We start from the raw sequence: 21027 nt of genomic DNA on the forward strand, positions 1-21027 counted from the left end.
ACAGCAACAGTTGCTTCGCGGCGCTAACACGGAAAAACATTTTCTCTGCTAATTAGCACAAATGTGTCACAAAAAGGCGTACGCCGCCCAGTTTCAACAAATCAGGCGAGAAGATGTCATTCGGAATGGGCAGGAGCATGTCAAGGCCGTTCTGTTTTAGAAGAGCGCAGATCGACGTGCAGGGTGATGTGCAAAAAGGAAAACAAAATTGACAGGCAAAAATGTATTTCAATATGTCACATCTCCGGAGCCCCATGACTGTACAGGCTGCTTTGTTGCAAGACACAACGAAGTAAATTCACCAAAACTGACCAACAGCGACTCCCTAGGCAAAGAAATGCTATGTGTGAGTAGTCATTTTAAAATGGAATTTAATACGAATAAATTAAGCGACTCGTTGCATAACCGTAATTGGATACATACACAGCATATATTGGAATATAAACATGTACTGTATATGTATGTATAGCGCTTACTCTTTTTTCCCTACATGTGCCGGGGGGTATATGTTTATTCACACAAAAAGGAGATGCCGGCCTTACATATGCAGCTTCGGGACTATTCAAATATATTCGCTTTTGTAGAAGCATCAATTCGACTTGGAACTCGAACATTGAATTCCATATTTGATTCGGAAATGGAATAGGATATATGATTACTCGCTTTGGTGCTCAAAAATCCAAACGTTCACCACCGTCCTAGTAAAAAATCAACGTCCGAAGTCAACCAGTCCACGCGTACCAAAAGTGAATTTTCCTCAGGGGACATTTTTTCCGGGGACATTTCTTCCTGGACCCGCTGGTCGGCTGCTCCCAACGTGAGGCCACTTTCTTCAATATGTGTAGTTCGTCGGATTGTTCCCACTTTTCTGTTCAGCTGTGTTGTTCGTAAATGACAAAGGTCTTAAAATAACCAGTGGCCTCCCCTCTTCGGCTGAACAAAGCAAACAAATAAATAAAAAAGCAGGGGACGCTGATTGCCTGCACCGTATGCTCGAATCAAAAGTTACAGAAAAACAGGTGCGTACGACGAACTCCACGGAGCTTTGAACTCCTTTCCAACAAACGTCTTCCCAACAAATGGCGTCGATCAAACGGCATTCGACCAAACGACGTTCGATGAAATGGGCGGACACCCAGTTTTAGTTTAGTAGAAGTAGGATAGACTTGTTGAGAATTAATACAGGGAATAAATCATTTCACCCAACTCCGCTTTAGATAACGTACTTTCGATCACTTAGGCGGAAAACAAAAAGTAAGAGTAGAGATGACTGTGTTATTGCATGTGTTTATTGTACACGACGACAATCACGTTCGGGTTGCCAAATCTCCTCTAAAATTCATTGAGTGTGTGGTACAAGTCATTCACTGGCAATCACCCACCAGGCACTTTCTTTTCGTAAACTGTCCCTAAGAGTCTAGGCAGCTAAGACGCTCAGACTTGCAAATGCAAGTTGCAGTACATCAGTGCCACGAGTGTTCCGTGAATTTTGGGAGCAAGCCTTTTTTTTCAGAACCTGCCATTTTTTTTGGGTCAATACACCCAATAAGCACCCTTCTTTTGGGTGTAATATGTGGCACCCCTGTTACACCGATCATTGGGGTGTAGCATTTACACTCACAAGGGTGTGAGTTATCTAACACTCAGTTTACACTCATAGGGGTGTAAAAAAATCACTGCTGCAGGTGACACTTTTTCCAGGGCACGTTTCTTCAGGGAACATTTTTTTCCAGGGCATATTTCTTCAGGGGACATTTTTCCGGGGACATTTCTTGCGGGGACATTTTTTGGGGAACATTTTTTCCTGGACCCGCCCGAGCCTGGGACACTTACGAGCACTTATGAGATATTGATCTAAGACATTAATCTAACGACATGTTTGTGTGTGTGACTACTTCACTCTGTAGGCTGAAAACTAAAGAGGCCGAAAACTCGGAAGACCGAACTATCGAAAGCCAGGAGCCACCAAGAAATGAAAAATATATATTCGAAAAGTTACATCTGCTACATAAGGTAGTTCCACAACGCTGTGCTCAGGACAGGTATTGGGAATTAATGTGCTAAATGCTTTTTATGTATTTAAAATAACTTTATATGACCTTGTCCAGCGCATGCCACTTTTTGGCACAATCCCTCGTGTACTGGGGTTGATCTTACGATCTTACAGCTGTGGATAGAGAAAGAGCTTCTTTTGAAAAAATTATTTTAAAAAGTGAATTTCTACGTGGATTCTTTTTCAACGTTTTATTCTTAAATTATTTATTTCGCAGACATCCTCTTGGAATTCCTTATTTTTCATCGTTTATATCATCGTCATCATGTGTTTCTCTCTCTCTCTCCTTATTTTTCGGCCTTTTCATAATCCAGTCTTCGACTGTTTGATATTACCGCATTAAAAAAAAAAGAAAGAAAGAAAACTGTCTTTCAATTTCAACACATCGGGAGAGCGAATGATACACCACTCGGTCTCACTGCGCCTCACTAGAGCCTCACCTCCCCCAACACTACCGTTCTTTTTACGTGCATGCGATGCGAGACGAACATTGTGTAAAGGGTGAACCGCATGGCACGAAAAACTGGCCGAAAACTGGCCGAACCGAAATCGGGACCGAACTTCTTTCTGTGCATCACCGCATGCTACCGAAATGCACCCCGAGTTTCGGCCGAAGACTTCTGGCCTTGGGGAACATCGCCTTTCAACCATCTAGGTCAATGAGATAATCCCTGTATTCATAGGGGTAGAAGTCGCACACACGGCAACAGTAAACCCGATTGCTACGTCATCGTTGCTATGGTTCTCCTTCCGGCTGAATAGCCATTGGATGCTTCTACTTTTTCGGTTGGCGTCACTTCCCATTTCGGAGGAGAAATCTGGCTTGGCCAGATCGGGCCGAATTCGGCACGGAATTCTGTTCTCCGAAAAAAGTTCGGTCCCGAATTCGGTTCGGAAAGAATTCGGACGCTTTTCGGGCCATGTGGTTCACGCTTAAGTCCATTAGCAGGCTCTGTAGCAAAGTTTTCCTGGTCTATGGCGCCTATTCTCCCTATTCTCAAGGCCTTCCCATTATTTTGCAACGACCTACCCAACGTGGATCTCTCCAGACAGGTTTCACGACCTCAATTTGGCGCTTCCGCTGCCGGGGAAACCCCTTCTGGGATAGGGTGCCAGAACAGTGACTGCATTCCGCGGAACGATATGAAGTTCTCTTGTGACCGGCAATGTGGCGCTACTGTACGATGGCAAGATGGGGCAGTTCACGGAGCCGTACATTCCTTAAGTTTTTTCAATATTGCGAACAACTGGAGGCATGGACAGACATGAAATGGAATCGTAAATATTCAAGAAAGAATTCCGCGTAAACGCTACTGATTACATTTCACATATGTGCTACAGTAAACGAGCTACGAACTTCCAAAAGCGACAGACCGAACTTATAAATTTTTTGCAGCTTTCGTAAGGTTTTTAAAAACTTCTGCAAAAAAAATTGCAAATGTGTCCAATGCGAATTGTTTGAAATTCGAAAATCTATCGAACAAGGCCATTTTGGTCCAAATCGGTTCAGTATTAGCTGCAAAAGATCCATTGTTTCGCCCATAGAGAATACATGGGGCCGCCGGAGGTCGTATCCCCTCTTAAACACTTAAAAAGAAGTGATGGAAGACTGCCAGGAGCCGTAGAACTTACCTGGAAATTAATTTTCTGGTACGTCCGGGTTACACAGGGAAGGAATGTTTTGAGAGAATAGTGTAAGTGTCGCGTACATTTGCAATGAAATAAATTAGGCAGGATTCTTGAGGGCACGAGATTAATACCCCTGAAACACGGGCAGCCTAAAAGCCTCGCGGACATCCTTACGAACGGCGTTTGCTTCCCAAGATAAAGGAGATACTCCCTTTCCCAAGCGGGCCTTTGGAGAAGAGGAGATTGCTTACCTCCTCCACGGGCGAATAGTCATATCCTCGAACCCATAACCAAGCGACGATTATTAGGCCATGGCAATTTAAAATGCAAATGCGACACCTGAAGATTTTAATGATTTAGCAGATTAAGCAAGAAAGACACTTTGCAGCAAATTTAATAATTTCAGTTTATAAAGACATCACGAACCTATGATATACTATCAAGCCGCATTTCAGATGGTGCTACTAAGCGAAGGACAAGCCGACGATGTCGTGTGTCACCAGGCAACCTCCTTTCAAGAAGCTGTCCTTCATTCAAAGCAATAAAGGACTTCCACCGCAAAGGAGTCCTAGCTCGCCCGTGTGTCTGGGCGGCTATTACTCCGCAGTGACTCTTTCATACATACAGGGACCATATTCACGGACAATTGCCAATGTTGCGTGGTTGTGGAAGACAACGTTTAAATTCATAGATTTCGGCGGTCTTTGTATACAGTAGCTATTCAGGTATTCGTCGGTATAGGGTAAGGTGGGGCAAGATGAGACATTTTTTGCTCGACGCCGCCTGTCTCAGAGACACGTTGCCCCATGCGCTTGAACCTTTACTCATTGGTGGCTTTGCATGTCCCCTTTATTGCACGTGAGAATTATCCTGATTGGTATTTGCGTCGAAGAGAAAAAAAATCGGTTACTACTGCCTAGAATGTAAAGACCCGCAAAAAAGGCGCGGTTTTCTGTAGTCCTTCTTCCTGTCAGCTGTGCAGCAGCGTGTCGCACGTTTATTCTGTCAATGGAAGTCCGCATTCTATTTCTTTATTCCTTCATCTAAATATATGCAAAATATGGGCACTCTTGGTTGACCCGTGTTTAACAGAAAAATTAATGCTCTGATGCATTTATTTTTCAGTGGTATCTACGGGGCAAGAAGCGACGACTTAATGTAATTTAAATTTAATGTAGTTTAGAGACTGATCGCTCAACTATGAGGTGGGCTTATGCTTGTTCGTTAGAGATTCCTTTCTTGCATATTGCCTACGATTTTCCAGCAAATTCTTCTGCGTCCTAGGATATTCCCATCAAAGCAGAAGCGCACTCGAAAGCGAGCGACCAGCGACACATCAGACTGGCGGTGCGTTGTTTGCAAAGGACGGTGGAGGGAAATAGCAATGGGCTATGTGTGCTTTTTATCATGCAGGCGGTGGGCTCAAGGGGGCTGTGTAGGTTACTTAAAGTGCAAAAACTAATTTGTATAGTTCATTACCAAGGCGTGTCTCATCTTGCCTCACGCTCTGTCTCGTCTTGCGCCGAGGGTTGGGGCAAGATGAGAAAATTTGCATTTTCGAATTTCTTGTTCTGTGTTTATTTTAGAACCGGTTAAGTCCGTTCTGATTTACAGAAGCTCTAGCCCTCTGAGAATGTGCAGATGGGTAGTTTTTTTGTTTTTGTTTTTTATCACGAAAAATAAATATTCAATATTCAATTGCGAATATCTGTCTCATCTTCCCCCTCCTTCCTCTACTTGACGCTATCTCAAAACATACTCCCTTCGCCGCACGGTAAGAGTGCAGCACAACAGAGCACATACATGCAGGCAGCGTCGTTGCACACTGCGTCGAAAGTATTTTTGATGATGTACAGTGAGGACAAATTGCCAGTCATTGCAGTCGAAAGTGCTTTCGAGACTGTTCATCAGCTGTCCGTATGTGGTGATTCGTGGCAAAATTCCGATGACCTGGCCCTTGAACACATGTATCAGGAGACGCACGTCACACGATCTCGATAGTTCATTCCCTGTTTACTTATGAAGCATCAGTAATCACCACAGAACACACTTGTCACGTAGGTTCATCCGTGAGGTAGCTGGACAGTCGAACGCCTTGGAGAATTCGTCGAAGTTGCCCATTGGAATGTTCACCCTAATATTAGCAACGAAGAAACATAATTTATTAGTAGGAATGCATCTGCTGTTTACATTAGACATGCGCTCGTAGCATACGTCTAAAAAAAGCAAATAATTGCAACGATTTTCAACAACACGAGTGTAGCGCACCATATACTGCGTAAGGGAAAAAAAGTGAGACAATGCAACTTTAACCCGAGCTGCTAAAATCACAAACCGCCTGCTCTGTATTCGCTCATCACGCTCTTCTTGTTCGGACATAAGCGACGAGCTGATACGCGTGTGAAAATGCGTGCTGTCTCCGCTGTTCATCTCTGTTACTCCGCTGCTTCTGCGTTGTGCATGTCCTGCAGGTCCCGCGAAGCGATTCTGTTCCACCCTCGGTAGAAGACGTTTCTGGTGCTCCGATCACTCGTCACTTTGTCGCTATAGTGACCACCAGTGGCGTAGCCAGACCTCCAAGGTAGGGGGGCTCGCCAAGAAAACACGCCCCACTCCCCCCCCCCCGCTGATCCTGCGTGCGACAACACACATATACTTGTGCACACCGCAAAGTGTGGATAAAAAAAAGAGTTGAGTTGGACGTTCAGAATATGATTACATGTATACACTGACATGACCAATGAGGTGATGTCACGAGATTGGGAGTATTTTGAAAAGCTCATACTTTGAAAACCATTTGCTGCTTAGATAGACGCCAGAAACTGCAAGCACTTTCGCGATCATCACACTGGTCCCCCCTCCCCCCAAATTATTTTCTCCTCGAATTTGCACGATTTGCGTGGGTCGGTCCGTGGCAGGTAGGGGGAGCTCTCCCCCCCCTAGCTCCCCCCCCCCCGTGGCTACGCCACTGGTGACCACTGGTAGTGTGCATAATACAATAAATGTTCCTACCGCTGCACAGCATGACACGCATTACAGTATGTACTACACATATGGTGTCCCACGTATATTTCGGCACTTTTACTCGAATTCATTCACAATCGCAACATCGTGGTGCTTCACTGGCGACCCATCACGTCACATCAACGGCATAACAACAAGGGCGCCACAATGATCAGTCCGTGTAACAATAGCGGTCGCTCGCAGCAGAATCGCCATCTTGTCCTGACCCCACGTCATGGGCAACATCATTTTCACGTCCCATTTCGGCGCTGACGGACATTTACCAGTCACGTTAGAACACCGAGTAGGGAAGACGAGAGGTTTAACTTCACTCTCTCCCGCGAGCAGGTAATGTGCAGACAGGAGGACCAGAGTGCTGCGCCATCTGTAGGGAGAAGCGGGAAAATTTTGTGTCACGTCATGCTGCGGCTTGGCGGTCAATGGCTGCTCCCTCTGTTCTCTGTTCCCGCCTTTCGTTTCCCTGCTCGGCATATCCGTCCGTTGCTGTGCCGCGTAAGTTGCTCATCTAGATAGGTAAGCCGGTCTTGCTTTTCGTTAATTGCGCAAAACAAAGTGCGCCATGCAGCTCACACCTGAATATGTGTTGTGTTGCATCTATTATACACGCTTCTTACTCTATTTATATCGGTTAAGCGCGATGGAAGCTTCCGCGAAGACTATACACGCTTTTCTCATACGGTTCTATGTGGAAGCGCAAAAACGATGGGAACACCAGCGCTGCGCCATCTGTCACGAGGCGTCGGAAACTGCCAATGTGCCTCTCCGAAATAAATCTCTCACTATTTACAAACATGTGACGCCAGGTGGTCCAACAGCGCCACCAACCTCGTAGTCTGGCACTACAAAAGTAAAACGCGGAACAATTATTGACAAATAGGCCATATTAAAACATAGCATCTGATATGTTCGTTGTATGGTCTTGTTCTGCTCCACTCTACCGGTTGATTTAAGTTTTCGGTAACTCTTTCTAAAGATGCCTACCAGGCTCTTTCATGTTCAATAGCCTGAGGGGTACACATGAGTGGAGTACACAATGTGTCTAAGAAGCAAGCGCACTAACACACCACATTCCGCACAGTATTACGAGACTGACCAGGCGATGCAACACTTGGGTGAAACCTTCTTTTCTTTCCACGGTGGACTGGGAACGCGAAGCGCATGCTAGTGAAGACACCAAAGCGACTAAAAACGTGACCTCATTTGTGTGTGCCGTTGATGCAAAGAATCGACCTATGATGTTAGTGATTGAATTCGTTCGTTCGTGTTGTTTCTGTTTCACTGTATCTACCAATACCCAACGGTGATGTTTCTTGGATAGAGTTCTACTGACTCCATCTGGTCGCTCGCCGCTTGCTTCCATGGGGAATTTCAGCTTTTGTCTTTCTTACCCCGTGCGTTAGAGGAACGCATTTTGCTGCTGTAAATTACACGGTGCTTCGGTAAGCCGTACTCGAAGAATATGGGTGAATGGCGAGGAGTACGAGGCCACATGCGCAAGCCGGCGTGTTTAGCAGCAACAATACTGGATAAATCTCCTTGATATAGATCGAAAGACGTTAAAAACCACACACAGACACAGCAGTCGCGTTGTTCCACCGAGGATCATGAGCGTAGCCATTTTTAGGGTCACGTGTGTGATGATGTTTCCAATGACGTGGATCCAGAATAAATGTGTTCCCCTGGCACGCCATCGCCCCGGAGTGAAATGCGTAGGGCATCCCTGTGATCATAACACAATAATTTCACGTTAACATCGCAACCCCTCAACCAAAAACACCCATAATTCCCTTGTTCCCTGCTCCATCCGCCCGTTTCGTCGTTATGACACGTGACTTCGCAAGGTTGCTCACAAACGGATCAGGTCCGCTGTGGTTAGGGGAGACAAACTCGTCAACTAAAGCGAGAACTGATGTTCTGAGGCTGGAACAACATAGAAGGGACAAATACATACAAAGCCTCAATTTGCCTAAGAAATTAACGGGAGTAATGAAGGTAAGTACAGAAGGGGTAATATACATTCATAGAAACACGCCTCACCTATATTTGCCGGGGCTGTGGGGATCGTACTGCATGAGATGCTTCAGTTCTTCTGTGCGGTAGTTTGTACACCAAACCTGCAGAATAAAGAATAAAAAAGAATGGAAGAACCCAGTGAACTTGATTTGATCCTGACAGCGGAGGATGTAGTCCGCAAAACTGGATGCCAGGCAGGCGGGGAAGCCCATTCACGTGTTTTGTCAGCGCGAATATTTTAACTGTTTGCTTTAAAAACATAAGGAAGTACGTTGTCTCCAACGGTGGCCTGCGCAACATGATTCGCGTCCAAGCAACAGTTTGAAGTGTAGGCGCAACAAGGCGCACTACGTTGTGACTCGTAGGCGTTGAGGCTCGTCTATGCCAATCACAGACGTCTCCAGAGTTGTAGCGGAGTTCACCCGAAGGGGTTGACCTTGTCTCAAAGTATACTACATAAATTCGTGCACAGGCACCAAGAAAGGAAAAGAAATGTCAAAAGCTCTTGCATGAGTTGTCTAAAACATATCCAGAAATTATACCCTGGCACATCCATTAAGATTCTGCTTCTCTACTCTGTTATTTACATGACAGATAGTGATATTTATGTGAGCCTAGATTCTGTTTCAATTGACTCTTTGCTGGAGCTTACCAGAGCCATGGACATGAAGAACAGTTGGTCGCTAGTATACTTTTGGAGGCCAGGAAGCGCCGGTGCCGAAACACCTCCACCTTTCGCAATTGCTACTCTGTGGGCCTGCAAGTGTAAATCCGGACAGTCATCTTACACTTTCTCTCTGAGCCAATATCTCTATAAATTATGGAAGACGAGACAGCGAGGCAGGTTGACGACGTTTATGTTGACGTAAAGGAAATAAGAATGAACGACATGAACGAGATGCCTGTCACGTGAGGAGGAGACAGTTGGCATTGCAGGAGACATTGCAGGCAAGCAGGAGGCATTGTCTTCATCGGCGAGAGATTCAACAGCTTGCCCCCGGCGGCGATGCCTGGCTGATGTTCTTCTGACGACTCTATTTTGTATGAGTGTTGCACTGGTCTTCGGATGATGGTTTGGTTGGAAGTGCCAGTAGTCAGACTAGAACCCACCCATCTGTACTTGGGAAGGCTTTTTTCTACGATTCTCATCTGTCACCGTGCTCTAGTGCGGTTGGAGTCCTTGATCAGAACGACGTCTTCCACTTTGTCGCCGGTAGCTCTTAATCTCTTCGAGTGGTATGCGGAGCGTAGTTCGGCCAGGTATCCTTTGCGCCACCAGTTCCAAATCTGGTTGACGTGTACCTTGTGCCTTTTCCACGTGATTCTTAGCAGATTCATAGATAAGGAGGAGCATTTTTCATTTTTTCTAGTACTTTTTTATGATAGGAAATGCATACCACGAAGGTCCAGGTTCTGTCCGCCGTGTGCACTGCAGTGACTTATGAAATAAATTGACAGAAGGAACGTCTACCGAACCGGTGACTGGACAGAAGAAAACATAAAGGAGCAGTGAGGTGGCATATATATATATATATATATATACATACATATATATACAAAGGAGAAATAGCCGAAGCACTGTGGCTGCACGTTGAGCATACAGGGTGTCCCAGAAAACGTGTCATTGAATTCTAATAGAAACTACGCCACCTAGAATCATGCGGTCAACGGCATTTGTTCTTACTAGGTTTTTGCCACCTCCTGATGTGCTTGTCATGCAACCTAAGTTTAGTTATGTAAATTTTTGCGAAGTGCACTCAGAAATTTTTCCAAGTAAATGTCACTTTTTTATCCCACCAACATGAAGAGCGTACCGAATTTACTCAAATTCATGATAATTGACAGTCATGTTCAGGATCTATCCTATCGGGAAAAATAGCCGAACATCGTGCTTCTCGGGGCACTTGAGTATAACGCGCGAGGACGTTTTGAGCGCAATCGCTGTCAGTGCGACGAATCTCTTTCTACCATGCCGGTGTGGGCTGGGTTTCCAACCTCCTTTCGTCGGACTGACAATTATTTTGCTGAAAAATCCGTCGCGCGCTATCCTCTGCGAGCCCCATAGAGCATGATTTTCGGCTATTTCTTCCGATACGATAGCCCCTCAATATTCCTGTCAATCATCATTAATTTCAGTAAATGCGCCACGCTCTTCACATTGGTGGGGTAAAAAAGTGACCTTTACTTGGCAAATTTTCGAGTTCGGTTCGCAAAAATTTACATAATGAAACTTAGGTTACATGACATGTACATCAGGAAGTGGCAAAATCTAGTAAGAACAAATGCCGTTGACCGCATGATTCTATGTGGTGTAGTTTTTTAATTAAAATTCAATGACACGTTTTCTGGGACACCCTGTATGTTTATAATTTGATCGTGCACTCCCAGCCGAGGGCAGCTGTTTCGATCTACTTGGAGCTCGTCAGCCCGGCGCAGGGAAGTGACACGATCATGGGTCGGCGCAAACAATGTGTCTCGGCGAGACAGCAATGTTTCACGGTGACAGCGCCACCTGTGGAGGCCGCAGTGCAAGCCAGCAAGTACATATACAAAGGAGAAATAGCCAAAGCTCTGTAGCTGCACGTCGAGCATATGTTTATAATTTGATCGTGCACTCACAGCTGAGACACACTGTTAGCGCCGACCCATGATCATGTCACTTCCCTGCGCCGGGCTGACGAGCTCCAAGTAGAGCGAAACAGCTGTCCTCGGCTGGGAGTGCACGATCAAATCATCAACATATACATGGTGGTCCACCAACCATGATAGGCATTCATAGTAAAAAACGTAGGCCCCGGAGAGACATGCGGTCAAGGGATTTTTTTCTGCCAATAACTTTTGCCACATATTGGTACATTGCCAGATTTTTATTTCATTTCAATTGACAGAAAGTTAATTTCTTGAATTGAACTCCGAAATTTCCCAAGGCAACCTAACGTTTTCTTTGCGGAAATGGGTTCCCCGTGGTCGTTTTACTCAGTATAGCACATAATCCCAGTCGTAGTGCAATGGCAATTGCCGAAATAAATTCGGCGAATATCCGTGGAAATGAGCCCTTGGCTCCGCCTATTTTTTGACGGCTGTTAGTTCGAGAGCAAAGCTGCGAAGACAGGAGGTTACATTGACACGCCACACGAGGGGGGAAAGGGTTACAAGCCTTAGCCAAAAGAGGCGGAGCCAAGGGCTCATTTCCACGGATTTTCGGCGAATTTATTTCGGCAATTGCCATTGCATTACGAATGGGATTATGTGCTATACTGAGTAAAATGACCACGGGGAACCCATTTCCGCGAAGAAAACATTAAGTTGCCTTGGGAAATTTCGGAGTTCAATTCAAGAAATTAACTTTCCGTCAACTGAAATGAAATAAAAATGTTACCAATATGTGGCAAAAGCTATTGGCAGAAAAAAAATCCCTTGACCGCATGTCTCTCCGGGGCCTACGTTTTTCACTATGAATTTCTATCATGGTTGGTGGACCAGCCTGTATATATATAATTTTAGCTGCAGCATGCTCCCCAGTCATCATCCCGTAATAAAGTTGTTGTTTAGCTGCAGCATGTTCTGTAACAATTAGCATGAGCTTCTGCGAAGGACCGACTAGCGCAGGTGACGTGCAGTGCGCGCGCGAAGCCTCTGTGCTACACTCTTTCAAAATACCCCCCCCCCTCTCGTTTTTTTTTAAAGGAGCGTGTAAGAGAACGAGACGAGGGGGAGGGTACCTTGCGACGTAAACAGTTCTTCTGGCAGGGTCATAACCTGAGTCGTGATGTGGACCGACTCAGCATGTCTAAACACGTGAGCTCAGAAGAAAGAAAGACACGGGGAATTGCCAACGTCACACCAGGAGACCGTGCGGTTCGCTGACCGAGTCTGATTTTTCCGAGTTTTTGTATCTTCTTTTTTTCTTTGTTTTTGCTGGGAGACAATACACGCACAGCGAAAATATTTGGCATGGCGGCTGCCGATGCACAGCTTAACGAATGTAATGGGCTTTCGAACTGTGTTATACCGGGTGTCTCAGTTAAATCCCCGGGCTAAATAATTCGCGAACGGGCGCACCAATCGAATAACTTTCTTTTTTTACAAGTATCTGTCCGACACCACCTACAAGCCGCGCGCCGTGTGAATGAGTGTGAGGGGCTCATTATTTAAATAAAAATTCAAATGAGTTTCGTGAAAAACATATAACTTCTAAAGCACGGCGCCGTCGGCATTAAAATGGGTACTACCCCTTTTTGGGACCTTCGGTGGACACCTTTTTAAAAAAAATCAGCCACCGAAGCGGGTCATTTGTTCCAGTAAGTAATTGGTTTCGGTTTACAAATATTTGTAGCGGCTGGTCGCGGTAAAGCTCAAATGGACGCTCTTCCACTCCCTTATCCATCAATAAATTGCGTGTTCTTGAGCTTACTTCGCTATGTGGAATGCTGAAGAAAAAATGGAAAGCATGTGATATCAAGGCACAATGTGAATAACTGTGTGTCGTCCGTGCGATCACAACAGAGAAAGGGCGCATATCAATCAGATAAGCCGGGTGGGGACTGGCGTAGCCTGTCTGACGCTGTTACTTTTTCATCAGCACTCCCCGTTGCGAAGTGTGTCGAGAACACGTAATTCATTGGGGGATATGGGAGTGGAAGAGCATCATTTTGCGCTTCGCCGCTACCAGCCGCTACAAAAATATGTAAACCGAAACCAATTAATTACTGGAACGAATGACCCGCTTCGCTGGCAGATTTTTCTCTAAAAGGTGTCCACTGAAGGTCCCAGAAGGGGTAGTACCCATTTTAATGCCGACGGCGCCCTGCTTTAGAAGTTATGTTTTTCACAAAACTCATTTGAATTTTTACTTATATAATGAGCGCCTCCCACACATTCACACGGTGCGCAGCCTGTACGTGGTATCGGACAGATACTTGTAAAAAAGAAAGTTCTTCTATTGGTGCACCCGTTCGCGAATTATTTAGCACGATGACTTAAGTGAGACGCCCTGCATATCACCTTCCTGCGCCTTTAAGGACATGGTGACAAGCGTTCAGTTCATCAAGAGAAAAACCTTTGTAAGGGTCTTTACAAATATACATTTCTCATCTACCCTAATTTCCTCTCGTACATCCACAGTATCTTCATTTAATAATTTCGATTTGTATCCTCAATTAACTCACTGTCTTTCAAATATGTGAGTACATTAACTACTTAACTTTAGTTACATTAATTAGCTAATTACCAAATGTTTGAAAAGACAGTTAGTGAATAGAATAAATTGGCCTTCTAATTCCAAAATTTCTTACAGGAACTGAGCTATACCCGAATAAAAAGAAAAAGGAAAATCATGTTCTCCTCGCAGGCGTGTTTGTGCGAACTTTGTGTCACCTGCATTTCAGCTTTGACTTACCCTAAAAGCTTCACGGAGTCCGCCATTGTCAGCTATGTTTTCGCCTTGAGTATTTTCTCCGTTGAGCTGCAGAATGAAATGTTACGCATCATTTAGACAGCCACATACGAACAGCCAATACATATCAGTGTCGACTCCAAAAGCGCAGAGTAGATCAACTGGAAGATTTCTCGGGTAGTCTCAAGTCCCAACCAACTGAAAACGTTTTACAGAGCGAACGCCTTTTGCTTGCACATCTCACAATCACAGTACAGTTTGCGGTTACAGCAGCATACAGATAGCGCTAGGACGCGTTCATCTTCAATGCTATGTGCTGTGTGAGGCGATCGGTACCAACACGCCTCCTTGCTGATATATAGTATAATAACAAATGATAATATATATAACATTCACTCCATATATTCAATGGGTCAACAGTCAACACCTCCATCACAAGTAAAGAAAGGACAGCATGGCAATACCTCTTCAATGACAATTCGAAGATTGTTATCTTAAAAATGATCATCTTCTATCTATCTTTTATCTTCTCATAGAATCTCAACTTTTTTCTTCTTTCTGGGCATAACAACATGTGGCGTTCGCACGTTACCTCTTAATTAACTTCGAGCCTCCACCAGTGTAGCCGTACTGTTTTTCGATCACTACGTCCTTCAGAGACCCAACGCAATTTAAAGGCTGAAAGTAAAATGTACCCACTTTCATATTGGCCTGAACGTCCGTTATGTTTCCGTACTCGTCGATAATGCACTTGGCTTTCTTCTTGAACTCGACCCGGGTTTCGTTCGACCACCAATCGCGAAGATTGCCCTCATCGTCGTACTGTGCCCCTGAAAGGACACAGAATAGCGCTCAATGTTTGCTCGAAGAAATTAAGCAATAATATGTGTAGTCCGTCAGCGTAGGTGAAATAAATTTTCGGCCAAGTGGTTGAAAGAATCACTGAGTGACGTGGTCAATCAAGACGTAGCTGCTACTGAAAAGCAGAAGCAAGCGAATTTACTGAAATGCACAGTGTTTTTTCTACGGCCGGCTAAGAAGACTGGACGAACCTCGGAGTTGCGCGGCAACAGGAGAGCACATTCTGATCCAGCCAGAACAGGGTGTCTACCAAACCGTAGCCTTGAAATTTTTGGTTTTTCAATGTTTTCGCTCACTATTTCAAGCGAATTCCTTGACAAAAACAAAGGGAACTTGGTGCCTGCCCCTACGTTTTGATACAGATCCCTCATAAAACAGACCATTTATTAAGTATTAGTGAGGCTACCCTACTTTTCTGCCTCAGAGCTTGTCGTATTGGCGAATTGCTACTCGCGGTAACGTTGCTGCGGCATCGGCGCTCAACCACCGGTCGGCACTCGCGATTCGCAGCGCATCATCACGGCACTTGTCTGCGATTTTCCCTGACTTCAGCTGCTTTTTTGCCAAATTCCCTGACAATTGAACATGAGAGAACTGATGTTCTGAGGCTGGAACAAGGTAGAATGGACAAATACAAACAAAGCCTCAAAAAGCCTCAGCCTCTTCCAGTCTCAGAACTTCAGTTCTCTCATGTTCAGCATTTGGCGCTTGCGTCGATCCCGTCGTATGAATGTGTGTATGAGTGAGCAAAAATTTAAGAGTGAAAGGAGGATGAGTGAGAGAGAGTGGCTGGTTTGTCCCTTCAGATGACGCACCCCGAAAGTCGCTGGGGAGGCGTGTTAGCTTAGCTCAATTGGTAGAGCCCTGGGCCGGTAATCCAGTGAAGGTAATCCAGAAGATGTGGGCTGGCTAACCTTTTCAGTGGCTTTCACCTTTCTTCCCTGACAATTCCTTGTTTTTCAGGTTTTCCAGGATGGCAGACACCCTGCAGAAGCTACCGTACTTCCAAATGCCGCGTCAACTCCGATTCTCTGAGCTGACTCTGGTAATCTCACGTTATTAAATACACGGCTACACGACAGGGAAGGGCCGAGCTGATGGGACCCAGCTAAGGCACCTGGGATGGGACTAGCCCGTGACCAGTCCGCCTTGCAGTGACCGGCCTAGATCTTAACTTTCGGCCGTCATCATTCCAACAATTTGTTATCATATCACCGCATCTCGCCATGGCTGCAGTCGTGACGCTGCCCATACAAGTGAGGTCAACAACGCCAGGCCGATCCCGTCACCACCACCAGCAGCCCGTGTGCCTTCCATGACGCTTCCCGTGACCTTTTGTATGTTCTGTCTAATGTCGCACAAGCGCATTGGGCAATACCCACCCATGTGTGAGCACCCAAAGGTTTGTGTTCTGACGAAAGTTCTCACAACTTCTCAATTTAAAACTAGCAATTGACAGCGAGTCTCGATTTTGTTAACAAAAAATGTTATCATCTATGCAGAAGCAACCCAGCTGGAAAGAGCTTTGTTTAGGATGGCTCCGTAACATACCTGCACGAACATGCGTGTCATGTCTTGATTTGCGTACCAGGAAATCCCCATCTATTCGCCAGCTCAATATTCGCTGTAGCAAGACGTTTTGCAACTGACATCGCCGTATGGGGATTAAGACTCGTGGAGCAATAAATGATCCACACTCACCTGAATCGTCGAAGCCATGTGTAATCTCGTGGCCGATTACCACACCAATTGCACCCATGTTGGAGGGGCTTCAAAAGAAAATTTATAATGCCGTGAACTGTTGTCGTATTACTTGGTGAACAACATTGTTCAACAGGTGATTGATATAACTAGGGATAGAGATATATAAATAGGGAGAGATATAACTGATATAACTAATAAGTGAACAGACGTTAGCATTACGGAATGCCCGCTCGGGCAACTCGTGTGTTTAGCACAGCGTGTAAAGAAGCCACATGAGGCAGAGCTACTCACGAAGGCAGGCCGTACGCGTAGAATGGACTCTGCAGGATGCCCGCTGGAAAGGCTGTCGTGTTTCGAAGAATGAGAACATACGTGAGTACAGGAACTGGTTGTCTTTGGAAAAGTGAGACAGCTGGTGCCCCGAGCGTACTTCATGTTTTTCTTTGTATTGACATTAATTAATTAATTAAATAAATATGATACATAAGGAATTGACTTTCAAAGATAAATTTTAGAGTCCGGTCCTCAGTTGCCTCAAATCCACTTCACACTTTAAAAAAATAAACAGAGTTCGGGCAAAGAAGAACAGATGGCACAGAGAACAGACGACGCTGACTTTGCCCAAACTCAGGCTATTTAGTATTAGTAGTATGGAGTCAAGCATTTTTCGAGCATAGAGTCCCTCCTCCAGCTCGCCTGCATTTACGCTATTTTACGAGATCCATTTGCTAGACAAACCCCAGATTCAATTGTTTTCAAACAAGTACCCGTTACGTTAACCTTTTTCCGCGGCTACAAAGAAACAAACAAAAAGATTGCGAAATACGAAAAGTATCACTTAACTCACAAGCGTGCCTTCGTGGATTGTAGCGCTCTCATACATGCTCAGAATGAACGAAGTCCGCTCCTTCATTCCGCTGAGCCAACGTATGCGCGGTCTCCATTCGTTTTGAGCACGCCTGAGGGCGCTACAATCCAGGCAAGTTCCAAACTCCGCAACCACTTTTATATCCCTGTCGGGCTTGTCGCCCTATTAAAACATTCAACCACAAACGAGAAATGCACTACTTACTGATAGAATTTGCTTCAGGGTCGTAGAATGCGTTGACTATCGCAGAACCTGTGATCCACCTGCAAACCAAGTGTGGTAGGCATTGTTACGGATCCACAACCAACGATCAAAGGAAGGTAAAAAATTACACCAGCGTCAGTGTGTAACATAAAATTGTCCTCGTTCTCTCTGCGTGTTGTCTTTGCGCCATATGCCTAGTAGTTACTGCTTTTATTCGTGCGAGCGATTCTATATTTGCATCAACACGGAAAGAAAGCTGTAAGTACGCGTATATGAGAGCTAGCTTTTAGGACACTGTGAATATTAATAGCAGTCTGTCAGACGTAAAAGCTTCACACGTAGCACGGACATATCTTCGTACAGGCAACCGCGCATAAGCCGAATCTAGGAGTCCCGCAACTCGCGCTTTTTCTCACTCACACAGAAACGCGGAACTAAAGCATTCCCAGCGTCACATCGCATAATACGATCAACGTAGCGGTAGAGATAACGCTTTGTGCACTGACGCACTCCGTACCATTTCCTAACGTAGTGTAACTTTTCTAAACCACCTTACCACGCTTCCTGAACAAATACTGCGTCGAAATATTCTAGTATCAGCACGTACTCGCTCCACAGTGTGGTCTGACATAGTCGTATTTCGGGGCTTTTCTACCAACACGATAACTTTAGGAACGTTCTCCAGGCACTTGCGCAATATGTGGCATGTGGCTACGACATGCGACTGTTCATAACATTCAGTTGGTTTCATTTCCTGTAGGGGCGTGTTTACCAAACTGTGGGTGGTGACAGATCCAGCGTGGGGTCGCGAAACGGCTCGGGGATTTGAAAAAAAAAAGACAACAAATGATGTTTTGCTTACTTTGCTGGCTTTGCCCACTATCCTGCGTCACAAAAAGCCCGCGGTGGCAAACGGAGAGGTCTATAACACATAAGCGGACTCTGGTTTGTACGGTAGCAGAGTTTGGGAAGCACTACCGTGCAGCGTACCGGCTCTTTTACATCTTGGTGCATGATAGTCGAGACCCTGGTTTCGTTATTAATGTTATATCCAGATTCATCAAAACACGTAGTCAAATAAAAGTAATATGTTCTGAGATCCCTTCTCGGTTCGACTAAAACAGGCTACGTAGGGAGACTTACTCTTCGCTCCTGTTGTGGAAGGTGTGTATCTTTTTCAGGGTGCGGACGACACCATTATGCGTGAAGTTAAACAAGATGTCCAGGAAAGAAGCTTCCGGTGATACGTCCTCCACCTGAAAGGTTTAATAACTTTTTCTAGGAAACTACTTCTTCACTAAGGTAACGATTGGAATTATGTGGCCAGCAAAACAATCAACATCTGGTAAAACATGCCCTCGCCGCCGATTCCCAACTTTGAAATGTGCTGTCGAAGTAACCTACCCTGAGTATGAGCTTCTTATACTTTCCGCGTGATGCGTTTCCTAGATCCCAGTCTCGAACTTGCTCAAGCGTTACCGTTACTTTCAAAGTTGGTGTGCTCCAAACGTCACTCGGCAGAATATGAAAACCGTTTTTATAGCCAGAGATTTCAAATAATCGTTGCAATTAACCCTCGCGCGAGACCAGTTCGCGTGGCTGAATGGTGAGCCTGCTGGTCATGTCACGTCGAGACTGGGAGGTACCCGGGTTCGAATACCGATGCTGGCTGTGCTGTATGATGTTTTCCTGTGTTTTCCTCGGACGCTGTCAGACATATGTCGGCACAGTTCCCATCGAAGTCGGTCCAGGACGCACATTCCCCCCAGAGCGTTAGTCGTGACGTTGCGCCCCTCTGTGAGACAGACAACGGCGAGCTCTTTCACCAGCACCACCACCACCAGCACCACCACCACCACCACTCTCGCGCGAGAGATCGTGGTGAACCATTGGTGAAATGATGCATTTAACGCGCATTACGGCGGATGACCACCCATAACGACAAGTTGAAGATCTAGGCCCACTGCTGGAGTGCTACGTTCTATCGGAGAGAAGCATGTTTCACGCAATATTGAAAAACATGCCCAAAAGACCTAAAGGAACTTCTGTGTATGTACTGGGCTACAATGGTGAACAAACTAATGGGAGCCATGGAGCTGGCGCTCCGTAGGTACAGATCAGGCTTCCTTAACCAGAACAGGAACATGACATGTGCATGACACCAGATTCAAACCAACAAAGGGAGATATTATCTGCGAGGGAGGGTATCGTTAAACGGGGGCACAACAGAGGACATTCGTCTATATAGAATTTGAAAATGTCACTGAGTTCGGTGCCGTAGGTCGTAAAATGCGATTCGTAGGCATAGGGTGTGATGCGATTTATTTGTGCTAAGTAGACGTTTCTTGATTTCACTATGATGGTTCAGGCAGGTACTAAAAAGCAGAAGGGACGGCCTAGTTTTCCTGATGTACTACCAACTACCTATATTTATGCTGCTGATGCATCCAAAAAATACATCAATAAACAAACAACACAAACATTGTACTATTCAAAGAAAAATTCAGCAGAACTGTTGCTAGATTTTTCACCGGCGCTATAACCAGAGCGCTTTATTGTATTACTTGATATTTCGTACCACAAAGTTGCATTGAATACCGTATAGGTTGCCATTTTTATTTTTAGTTTTTTTTATATAAAACACTATGACAGCAGCATAGATGCCGTTTTTGCAGGTGAGTTGTATGGCCAGACCAACGCCTGTCTGCTTACTTGTCGACGTAACGTAACAACTAAGACTCAGCCAATTAGGATCGTGTTTTCAACGGCGGCAGCCAATCACGAACTTGCTTTCAGCAGTCGTGGCCATGGAGACGAACCACCCCGTCTGCGAGTAGTGACTGAACGTCCCCGCGTACCAAATAGGAAAACTTTGGTCCCATAAATCCGAAAAAAAGTCCCATATATTTGTTAAAACCGATTTTCTGGAAAGCGTGTTGTACATTTCGTAGACATCCTGTGCGCCCTGAAGTCCCTACAAGATCGCTCCCACTACGTTGCCTTTCAGTGGGTTCCAGGGCATTGCGGAATAACTGGGAACCACGAGGCCGACGCTGCCGCTGCCGCTGCACACCAACAACGACCTTCTATGCCCATTATACTCTCGCGAGGAGACAGAAGATCCCTCCTCAGGCATTTGTCCGATTCCTGGTCTACCCTGCAGTGGCAACACGACATTCCAACTATGTCCTCTTTGGGGAATGTAGACCCAACGCTGTCATACCGACTGCCTGCAAAGCTTCCTCGTCCTCTGAAGTCACTCATCCACAGGCTACG

General features: G+C 45.4%; 1 protein-coding gene across 4 annotated transcripts in view; it reads right to left on the minus strand.

The window, feature by feature from the left end:
- Positions 1 to 4058: 4058 nt before the first annotated feature.
- The window catches only part of LOC135385201 (neprilysin-1-like), a 142235-nt gene continuing 125266 nt past the window's right edge, over positions 4059 to 21027 (minus strand). For all 4 annotated transcript variants that reach the window (XM_064614398.1, XM_064614397.1, XM_064614400.1 and 1 more), the window contains 9 exons: positions 18895 to 19007; positions 17752 to 17810; positions 16971 to 17022; positions 16677 to 16744; positions 14814 to 14944; positions 14118 to 14183; positions 9372 to 9476; positions 8744 to 8820; positions 4059 to 5816 (listed from right to left, as the gene is read on the minus strand). In XM_064614398.1, the coding sequence (XP_064470468.1) occupies positions 5717 to 5816; positions 8744 to 8820; positions 9372 to 9476; positions 14118 to 14183; positions 14814 to 14944; positions 16677 to 16744; positions 16971 to 17022; positions 17752 to 17810; positions 18895 to 19007 (771 nt within the window). In that variant the 3' untranslated portion in view covers positions 4059 to 5716. The remainder of the gene's footprint in view (positions 5817 to 8743; positions 8821 to 9371; positions 9477 to 14117; positions 14184 to 14813; positions 14945 to 16676; positions 16745 to 16970; positions 17023 to 17751; positions 17811 to 18894; positions 19008 to 21027) is intronic.

This window comes from Ornithodoros turicata, chromosome 2 (genome assembly GCF_037126465.1).
Source record: "Ornithodoros turicata isolate Travis chromosome 2, ASM3712646v1, whole genome shotgun sequence".
NCBI classification, from domain to species: domain Eukaryota; kingdom Metazoa; phylum Arthropoda; class Arachnida; order Ixodida; family Argasidae; genus Ornithodoros; species Ornithodoros turicata.